Source organism: Stigmatopora argus, chromosome 15 (assembly GCF_051989625.1).
Source record: "Stigmatopora argus isolate UIUO_Sarg chromosome 15, RoL_Sarg_1.0, whole genome shotgun sequence".
Lineage (NCBI taxonomy): Eukaryota > Metazoa > Chordata > Actinopteri > Syngnathiformes > Syngnathidae > Stigmatopora > Stigmatopora argus.
The window spans coordinates 2,677,541-2,687,283 of NC_135401.1; the positions used below are offsets into that span (position 1 = coordinate 2,677,541).

The following is a 9,743-nucleotide window of genomic DNA, read 5'->3' on the forward strand; positions in this document are numbered from 1 at the left end:
ATCTGTGACACCCTTCAAACATTAGCCAAGAGACCAAAATGAGCAGAACATTTCTCACATAGCAAGACGACAATGAATGTTTTTACATTAATCAATGTTACCAATACATTGACATTGAAAATAGTATTATTTATGATTAACCGTAAAATATCACTGAGGTCGACCGGGAAGACCACAAACGTCTCATTTCAGGATACATATATGTTTCAAGGTTTGTTTGTTGCGTTTGTCATTATCACTAGTATTTAAAACAGTTTATCTGAAGACGTCAAAGTTGACGGACATGTAAGAAACGGCTTATTTGGTGTGATTAGCATGCTAGCAAAAGTGAAAAAAAGCTTCGGAAGTTAGCATTAGCTTAGCTGTTGTGGCTTATAGTATCGATACAAGTCCTTTATTTTAAAAAAAAATAAAAGAAAATTGTAGTTGGTACAAAGTAAGAAAATCAAGAAGAATGAGTTAAAACGTTTTTGGAACAATACCAGTTTTTTTTAGTGAGCTATTCAGTGCAAAATAGCTGTTGTCTTACCTGCTAGTAGTGCAGCCTTTGAGCGGGAGTTTTCATCTTTAAGCCTAATAAAAGCTATTTGCGGTCTAATATGATAAAAAAGGCTACTCACCATTGACTCCAAACGTGGAAAAACATTTAGAATTGTGAAACGTTTGGAGAAAACTGCTGTAAAAACTGACTGACTTACCTTTTTCTCCTTAGCACGTGCATGTGCGTGTGTGCCTGCCTTTACAAGTCATTGAAATGGTGGCTAACTATTGTTTTTTATTTATTTTATTTTTTTAGTTTTTGTATAGAGTATGTAAAACCTTATGTTTAAGGAATTATTATTGTTATATCCAGAAGTTTGACGTGAAACCTTCTGATATAATATGAAATTAAATAATTGCCAAAGTTATTGTTGTTTTTCAATCCCTCTTATTTGCATAAAATCTTGCTGAAACTAGTTTTCTCCAGTTTGTAAATTGGCCATGATAATTCCTCTTCATTAAATTTCATTATTTGATTTTTGGGGGAGAGTATTTAATAGTTGCTGATTAATCGGTTGGTCCATTAGTTGTCAAAGAAGCCATTAATTGTTGCGTCTTCAATGTTAAGATCCCATTGACCATTTTGTTATGATTGGCTTGAAAGTGCGGAGAATCCAAGCAAGTATGTGAGTGTTATTATTTGGTTATTTTTTGTTTTCCCGTGATGAGCAAAGACACGGAGACAAAGAGACGGGGATCAAGGTTACTAATTTATTGTCACTTGTGCTTTTTTTGTTTGTCAAAGAGAGGAAAAGGACGGCACGTCTTCCATGCAGACATGGTAAAAAGACAATTTGCATCAAGTGTAGCTAGCAAGAGACGGGTCACAACACCTAAAGACCTCAGATTGTGTTTTTGATTTAATGTTAACATCATCTGCTAACTGCAAAGATTTCAATGAGTAAACGTTTCAGGTCGTCTTTTCATTTGCCTGATGGGAAAACCACTTTTATTAATCACTTTTGCAGTGTAAACATGGACTGAGCTGGTGAATATACAAAGAGAGCTTAAAAAACAAAATGGCGTGGAAAAGTTCTTGTCAGGCATTTGTGAAAATTGTCTTTTTTAGAGATATCGAATATAGTATTTGGAAGGACCTACAAAAGGAAGTAAGCAGGCACTTGGATCTGACTGGCTAACATTAGCAGCTAACGTCATACAACAAAGTTGTTTGTTTCTGTTCGTTTTTTTCTTTTGCAAAGCGTATGGAATTTATATAGCATAAATAATCAACATTACAGGCCATTAGAAGCTAGAAATATTTCTGATCCAACATAAGTTTTAGTTTGTGAAACGACTGACAAAGATCTGACTTTTTCACAAAAAAACGATTTTTTTAGACACACCGTTATTAGCATATTAGCATAAGTCACTATAAAACAGCGTGTGTGTCTATTAGTCAAAACAAGAGACAAAAACATCAGGTCCATGCGGTCCTGCTAGCTTACATGCTAATTAAACAATCTGTTATTAAACCAAACGCCTCTCGATGTCAACTTAAGCTAACGATATTATTTTTTGTTCTGCGGGAGCTTCTCAGGCAGACTCACGTAAGAAATTGGAAAATATTTAGCGTCTAGCTTTGGCCTTAAAAGAAACCCGTTGCCTTTAAGTGGGGTGAAATGCTTCCTACCGCTAGCACAGCAAACATCGCTGTTGGCCTTTAGAGATGCTGGAGGAGTTTACCATGCGCTCCGGATCGTTCTGACCGCTGTTCTCATCTGGTCTATCCTGGAAATCCTCGGTGGAACTCTGATCTGTGGCGACAGACTCCTGAGTAAACGAGAACAAAAACAAAGAGTGACTAACCATCCAAAAACAAACGGCTTCCATGCTCTGTATTTTTTCTAATAACGCATGAAGATGGTTATCAATGAATGGACATTACCTGTTGAGGTTGTCCAGGGAACTCTTGGGTTCTTTGCAGGCTGGAAACATCGCTAACTGCCTGAAGTTGGGAAGGAACAGCAGAAGAAATAAGCAAATATAGTGTAATCAAATAGTGCAATCATTGACCAAGACGCCACCGTAAGTGACTGGTAGTGGAAGCAGGGACATGCTAAGCTATTAAGCTAGCCACTTTTGCTAGTGGAAAAGCAGCAAGCAACGCATAGTACAGGTGCACCAGACTTCAGACTTCAAAAATGGAGACACAAATTCTGGACACCCACAACAGAACGCTTCCATGCTTAGTAGGTATGAGGTAGAAAAGGTGGTCTTCAAAGGTAAGCGCAAGAACAGAAGAAGAGGAAGTTTTAATTGGTCTTCAACCCTTGAATTTTGTTACCTCTGGAGAAGTACCCTGAAAAGTAGCCCAGAGCCACCACAAAACACCTCTTCCAACACCTGCCTTGGCTTCTTGCGGCTCCTCCCCTAGGGTTTCCTCGGCTGGGAGCGTCATGACATCGACAGCCTCCTTGCCATCACGGCCTCGCTGCAGAAACCAGATTAACGGTGTTTGAAAGCCTATTCCAGAAAGTTACAGCTAACGGGGAATGTCAAAGGTCGGGCATTGGTAGAATTGTCTCTTCTGATGTTAAGTTTCCAATTGACGCCCATACCGTTAAAAATGTGTCTGCGTCTTCTGAACTGGCTTCTTCTACCTCTGCTTGGGATGCTGACGGTTGTGCGCTTTGAGGCTTGGCGGCGCTCTCCTGGATGAACAAAGCTGGAACCTTCTACAACCAGAACAGGACGAAAATTTGTGTAATTGGAGTAAGTCTTTGGCCAACGGACGACCTGACCTTCTCCAGTTCTAGCAGCAATGTTTGGAGCTGATCGATGACAATAAAGACAGTCAAGTTGTCCTCGCCCTTCTCCGGAAGACAAAGGTGCACTCTGGCTTTCTGGATGTCAGCGATGGCACTCCTCATGGACTGAATCCTCTGCTCCAGCATCTGCGGTTGGTCCAATGGCTTTGAATAAGTGAGATCTTACTTTGGTTTCATTGAAGACAAAACAATAAGGGTCACCTTTAGATGTTTCTCCTTGGGGCTCGGAAAGGTCTCTGGGGAACAGAAGATTGTTTTGATCTCAGAGACATTGGTCTCCATCTTCCTGACTTCGGTCTCCATCCTTTCAACCTCCTTAGGAGGCGGTCCGTAACACAAGCAGATGGTAAAGCAATTGCTAAATTCATTCCATATCAAACGGAAGTGCAAGACGCAAATATTAGAGATCCGGGACTCACGGCGGCAGCGTGTTCGAGTTGACACAGAGGAACTGAAAAGCTGTCCTGAACAGCCGCGACTTGTCCTTCGGTTTCTAGAAGTTGTTCTCGAAGGCTTGAGACGTTGACCACTTGGGACATCTGATCCAGGATCCCAGCAAAACCTTGCAAGGTGCTTCGTATCTGTGCCGAGTCATCCAACACCGTCTGGAGCCAAAAGACTCGAGATGTGATATAGGCCTGATTGTCGAATGCACGTACTTCTGGGTTGCAAAAGTCCAAACATTCTCTGAAGACGGCGTCGGTAAATCTGGCCCTTACAAGCACTTTAAGGCTTTTTCTCTCCTCCGATATTTTACATCCATTAAGTGGCCTCAAAGGAACACTTAGAATACCTAAGTAAGCATGTTTCACACCCTTACCTTCAGAGCTTGAACCTGCTCCCTCAGACAATTAGCTGTAGCATACGTTCGCGCGGCGCCGAGCCACTCTTGAGACTCCGACATCCAACTCCTGGCCCCGGTGATCATTTCCCGATGCTCCTGAAGCCAAGTTTGCATCTGAACACAAGCGCAAAAGCAATTCCACCCAACCACAATCAGGTTTTTGGGGTGGTGAATAAGAAGTGCAGGTCTTCCAAAAAGGGACAATTAAAAACCTGGCTTAGGAGTGTTGTCTTTTCCTCTGCCTGATTGACCAATTGGACATGGAGCTGCTGCACCTCCACCAATCTTTCCGTCAGAGAGAGTACTTCCTGTGGTTTCTCCAAGGCCTGCACGTCAGCCTCCAGCGCCATCAGGCACGAGTGCCACTCCCGCAGTTCGTCCCAGACCATCTGCCGCAACACGTGGAGTTGCCTTTCACCTACGGCTTACTTACTTCAAATGTCTTTACCATTTCAGTTTTGAGGTCCTGAATAAATCGCCTGTGTCTACATGACGCCACCCACCTTTTGAGCGAGCTCGGCCTCATCCACATTAGAACTTCTGTCTTCCAGCCTCTTCTGGACCGACCTCAGGCCCGCTTGCGTCTCTAGCAGCTTTGCGGCTATTTTGTGGATTGGTCCGCTCTTCTCGATGGCTTCTTCAACCTGCGGGGACAAATCAGAGAGCAATTGGGGTTTTGTCTGTATTTAGAATATTTCATAAAAGTGGCTTGATGAAAATCTTCCCAAGAACGACGTCGACTCCATTCAACTTTTGAGTAAATAATGAAAATCTAAATTGTTTTACCTTAACCTGGACATCCTGCATGGTCTTTTGGATCTCCTCCATTTGGCAATGAATCTCTACCGGGACCATGTCGGATTCAAAGTACTTAGACCTCAGTCTCTCCTCGATGCGATGAACCAGGGCTTTCTGTATGCGCAACTGGCCGTGGATCTCCTGCGGGCATTCGCCATAACGTTTGACTCTCCAAAGTTGGACAACATTGGATACAAGCTCAAGGTCAATCGCGACATGGAAATGCGACAGGCAGTCTGGTGACCAGAGACTCAAGTCACGTGCGAGGCCATGTAACCAATTTGAGCAAAAGATTTCAGTCATGTAAGTCAATCGGTCAATCAAGCAGTCAATCCTACCTGTAGTTCCGCCGCCACGCTGCTGCTGGGCTCAATTTCTGCCAAGAGGCTGTCGGCTGCCGTCAACCAAACCCAAACCACCTGCAGCTCTTCTTGCATTTTTCGCTTCTCCTCTAGCTCCAGATCCATCTGCTCCAAGCCTTCTCGGGTCCTCTTCTTAATGCTAAGGAAGCACACGCCACAAACAAATCTTTTCCAGAACTTTTTGTCTAACTCATCTTGGATTAAGATTGATATTTTAGATTAGATTAGATAACTTTATTCATCCCATATTTGGGAAATTTCATTGTCACAGTAGCAAGAGGGTGAGAATACAGACACAGCAAAAGACAATTTAGACATAAATAAATAGGCAATAATGAAGTTAGCAAATAAATAAACAATATTTATATATTTATTATTTATTTTTTATATATTATTTATTTTTTACATATTATTATATTTAATTTATTTATATTTATAATATGTATTCCATGTACCAGTAATTTTTCATTTACTGCAGATTTCAGCATACACAAGCTACCACGTTCATCAAATCAAACCAAGGCATTAGGAATCATAATTTTTAAAACTTACTTTTGGTACAAGGCCTGCATGGCTTGCAGCTGCTGACAAAGTGGAGTTAGCGGAGCTTGTTCCAGATTGGCCGGGACTCCGAACAGATTGGCTACGCGCAATTCCAGCGCAGATACAGCGTGATGCTCGCATTCCAGTCGGTCCTGGTATTGGCCCCACCGCTGCCGCAAGTCGAGGACTTCCTCGCCAGAGGCCCAGATTGGGGCGGGCTTGGGGAGCTCCTCCTCCAACTTCCGCAGAACAGCCGAGGCGTTCTCCACCTGAAAGAAAACAACAAACAGAGCGCCGTGATGGACTTTGAGCCGGTGGAGTTTGGGACCGTTTCGGGAAGGTCCGTCGCTTTCCGGAAAGACTCACGGCGTCGGAGACGTCACGCCATTCCACGATCCTCTGTCCAAGTCTGGCGATCAGCCGCTGCGAGCAAAGGCGGAGAGCGCCGATGCGTCTCCAGGCAGTTGCTGTGGGTAGGTCCCGCCGTCCTCGGCAGCTCTGATCCGAACACCACTCCACCGTCTCCTCAAGGCACTTCTGCGACAAATCCAGATCTTCCTGTAGAACCTGCAGCGGGGGAAAGGCAATGTGGTTCGGGTCAGCTACAGATTTTACTCTGGTACTCCGTGGGCAGCGTGCAGTCCGACACTTACTTGAAGCTTTTGGTGGCGCTCGTCGCAGTCGGCCAGGGAGTCCACCTTCTGAGAGATAAAATGCTCCAGAACGGTCTCGGCTTCCTTCATTCTCTGACAGATTTCCAGGTGGCATTTGGAGTATTTTCGGCTCTTTTCCGCACAACTGCAAAGCAGATTGAAGCGGTTAGAAGAAGGCAGCAATCCTACCAGGAGCGCCGGCACGCCAGTCAAAGTTGAACCTGCTGAGATTCTCCAGTTGAAGGTAGCCCTTTGCTTTAAGGGTGGAAATCCTGACCAGGAGCAAGCTCAGAATGCTTTCTTGAAGTGGTTCTACGTCCTCGGGGGACAGAAAAGAATGCAGGCTAACTTGGCTCAGCTCATCCACGAATGTCTGGAAGCGATCCTCCAACGAGGCCAAGAGTTCTCGGGTGTCCTCCAGCTTTTCGGAGCAAGCACCAGCTACGCCGGGAAGTGTGAGCAGAGAGACCTCAAAGTCCCTGAAGAACTCCAGAGCTTGCATGACAGTGTGGCTGTAGTTCCTCAGCGAAGTCCTGGCATCCGAGATGTCGTCCTAAAATTCAAACAACCCGTTATTGTAAATTGTCCATGATTTTCAAGGAATTCGAGGTGCTGTTCACTCAATTAAGGGCCTCCATTTTGGTTCTTAGGTAGGATTACAAATCATTTATGTATTAGCGAACACGAGAAGCTGTTCTTAGGCTCGGAAAAAGCTAACTTACCATTCGTGAGTCACATTGACGCAACACGACATTTTTCAAGTCTTCGAGCTCCGAGGATCTGGTTCCGTCCTCGTCCTCTTTCCGATGCTGTAGAATTCTCATCCTGGACTCGACCGTCATTTTCAAAAAGAGTACGCGACGGTATTCCTGAATAATGTGCATTTCTTTGGGCTTGATGAGTGGGGGGTTCTGGAGCGCCACGTGAACATCCTCAAGAAAAACTCGCATGACTTTCCTCTCCGAGTCAAGGTCTAGATCTTTGCGGAGAGCCGACTCCAAGATCCCAAGCTCATGGAGGACCCTCATTTCTGAGTCTCTCAAGCTGTCCTCATTTTCTTGAAGTCTTTGTTGCTCTGAGAAAGATTGAGAAGGATGTAGATCAGTTGATATCTTTTGCAGTTGAGCGCCAACCTCCTTGCAAAGTTCTTGTATCAAAGTCAAGCGCAGAAGAAGTTTCTGGTAGCTCTTGTACTTCTCCAGAACCTGGCTGCCATCTCGCTCGCTCTGATTTAGCTGTTCCTCAACGGCTTCCTTCAGGTCCTCCACGAGCTTCCTCGTGGAGAGGTACTTCTCGTGATCTTTTGCTTTTGATTGCAAGCTGGTCACGTTGTTGCGTATTTGGCAAATGGCCGAGTACAATTCACTTGACTTCTCTTCTCGGGGTGGGAGGATGTCGATCTTGGACTTGTGCTCCAAAAGAATGTATTTAAAGGATTCCAAAACTTGCAGCGATTCTCTGGTGATGGGGAAACTCATTTTGTTCAGCTCTTCTTGCATTTGTCCCATGCTGTTTTCCAGAGCGATGAACACGCCGTTAGTCGATTCGACAAATCGAACGTGCTCTTCGAGCTGATTTTTGTTGTCCCTTTGGTGGTTAGCGATGGCGTTGATGTCTTCTCTGAGGTTGGTCAGCTTGTCAAAAAGCCGGCAGTCCTCTGTGACGCTGAGCTCGGACGCCATGTCTTTACTCTTCATGAAAAGAACCTCGCAGGCAGCAAACTGCTTTTCGGTCTCGATGAGCAGTTCCTGGATCTGGTCTTTGCTGGGGTTTTGGGATTCTGTCCTGATGTAGTCCTCCGTGGTGTCCCTCTCGAGGTGTCTTTCAACCCAGGAGTCCAGCTCTGCGATCTGTTCTGACATCTTTTCTCTGACCTGCAAAGCGGATTCTACGTCTCCGACGGCACGGGACAACTTCTCGGAGATGGACCGCAAAAGTTCTTCGAGGTGAACCGCTGACATTTCCTCGTTCTGGTCCGTTTGAACCAAATGTTCTGCCGCCGCCTTCAGCTGTGACTTGAGTTCTCTCTGTTTGTCCGTGACCTCGGACTGCAGTTTTTTAAACGTCCGGAGCTGTCGGTGAACTTCTTCAGGGAGCAGTGAGATCTTCTCTCGCCTGCCTTCAATCTCGCACTCCATCTGCTTGGTCCACGAGAGGCCGGACCCCACCAGTGTCAGCAAATTCTTCACGGTGGGATGACTGCAATTCTGGATCGAAGAGGAGATCCATTCGTCGGTGAGACAAAGTTGGTCCTTGACAATCAGGAGAGCTTGCTTGATCTCCATTGCTTCTTTGGGCCATAAGCTGGAGGGCAGATCTTCGGACCTCTCCTTCAAAAGCAGGTATTTCATGCGGGCGGCTTTAACCTCAGCATGCCCCATCATCAATTGCTCTGCTTTCTGGAAATCCCACGGAGATCCTTGAGGGTGTATGTCTTCCAGATCATTGCTGATTGACTCTACACGAGCCCGGAGGTAGGATAACTCCAGCAAAAGGCTGCTGCAGCTGCGTGACAGAACATCTGCGTGATGTAACGCCCTCTCCACGAATATCTCCACTTCTCTCCATTCCCTGTGTCGAGCCTGAAGCACATTCTCGGTAGCTTCCCGTTGAGTGCGGCTAAGACGAGGCTCCAGTTCAGCTCGGATGCCGAGGAACTCGCCCAGGACGGTCCGATTCTCTTCCAAAGCTGTCCTCGCCGACTTCAGGCGCTCCTTCTCCTCGTGGCTGCTCTCCGCCGGTGTTCTGCGGGGAAAAACAACTTTTAGAGTACAAGAGGGACCTTGACTAATGGGGTTCCCAGACTAAATGAGGCCACTCCAAGGCCACAACCAGCATACGGAAGAAGCGAAGCATTTCATAAACTTACAGTCTGATGACATCCACTTCAGCCGCCAGTCTTTCCAAGGTGGTCTTGGCTTTGTGAGCCAGCTTACAGAAGTCCTGCACCAGCTGAAGCTGCTCTACTTTATTTTGGACGACAGCCGCCGCATCCCGAGCGGTGGAAATCCACTGGTTTTCAGCGTTGGACGGCGCATCGGACTTGTCGGCTTCCGCTTCCCTCTGCTGGCGCAGCAGGGTCGCCTGCTCCTGGGCCATGTCTCGACACTTCTGTACTCAGAAGACAAAACAAATACACATACTGTATTTACTCGCCCCCGCGTATAAGCCACACCCTTAAAATTGCCTTAAAATCGTTGCAATTGACACTTTCTCGCGTATAAGCCGCCCC

General features: G+C 45.7%; 2 protein-coding genes across 3 annotated transcripts; both read right to left on the reverse strand.

The window, feature by feature from the left end:
* Positions 1-1,920: 1,920 nt before the first annotated feature.
* LOC144090331 (uncharacterized) lies at positions 1,921-2,982 on the reverse strand. 2 transcript variants are annotated; one of them, XM_077621750.1, is made up of 3 exons: positions 2,887-2,982; positions 2,429-2,484; positions 1,921-2,313 (listed from the first exon to the last, which is right to left on the reverse strand). In XM_077621750.1, exons 1-3 carry the CDS (start codon positions 2,939-2,941, stop codon positions 2,176-2,178), a joined length of 249 nt encoding a protein of 82 aa, XP_077477876.1. In that variant the 5' UTR covers positions 2,942-2,982; the 3' UTR covers positions 1,921-2,175. The 2 variants fall into 2 exon arrangements, with proteins under 2 accessions (XP_077477876.1, XP_077477875.1); XM_077621749.1 differs by having other exon boundaries at positions 2,429-2,488; positions 2,828-2,952.
* A 37-nt stretch (positions 2,983-3,019) lies between these two features.
* On the reverse strand, positions 3,020-9,367 carry LOC144090091 (nesprin-2-like). The gene is made up of 16 exons (XM_077621410.1): positions 9,330-9,367; positions 7,234-9,256; positions 6,733-7,064; positions 6,512-6,656; positions 6,225-6,425; positions 5,868-6,127; positions 5,292-5,454; positions 4,942-5,094; positions 4,659-4,799; positions 4,368-4,544; positions 4,132-4,269; positions 3,731-3,916; positions 3,513-3,626; positions 3,285-3,437; positions 3,102-3,218; positions 3,020-3,025 (listed from the first exon to the last, which is right to left on the reverse strand). Exons 1-16 carry the CDS (start codon positions 9,365-9,367, stop codon positions 3,020-3,022), a joined length of 4,347 nt encoding a protein of 1,448 aa, XP_077477536.1.
* Positions 9,368-9,743: the final 376 nt, after the last annotated feature.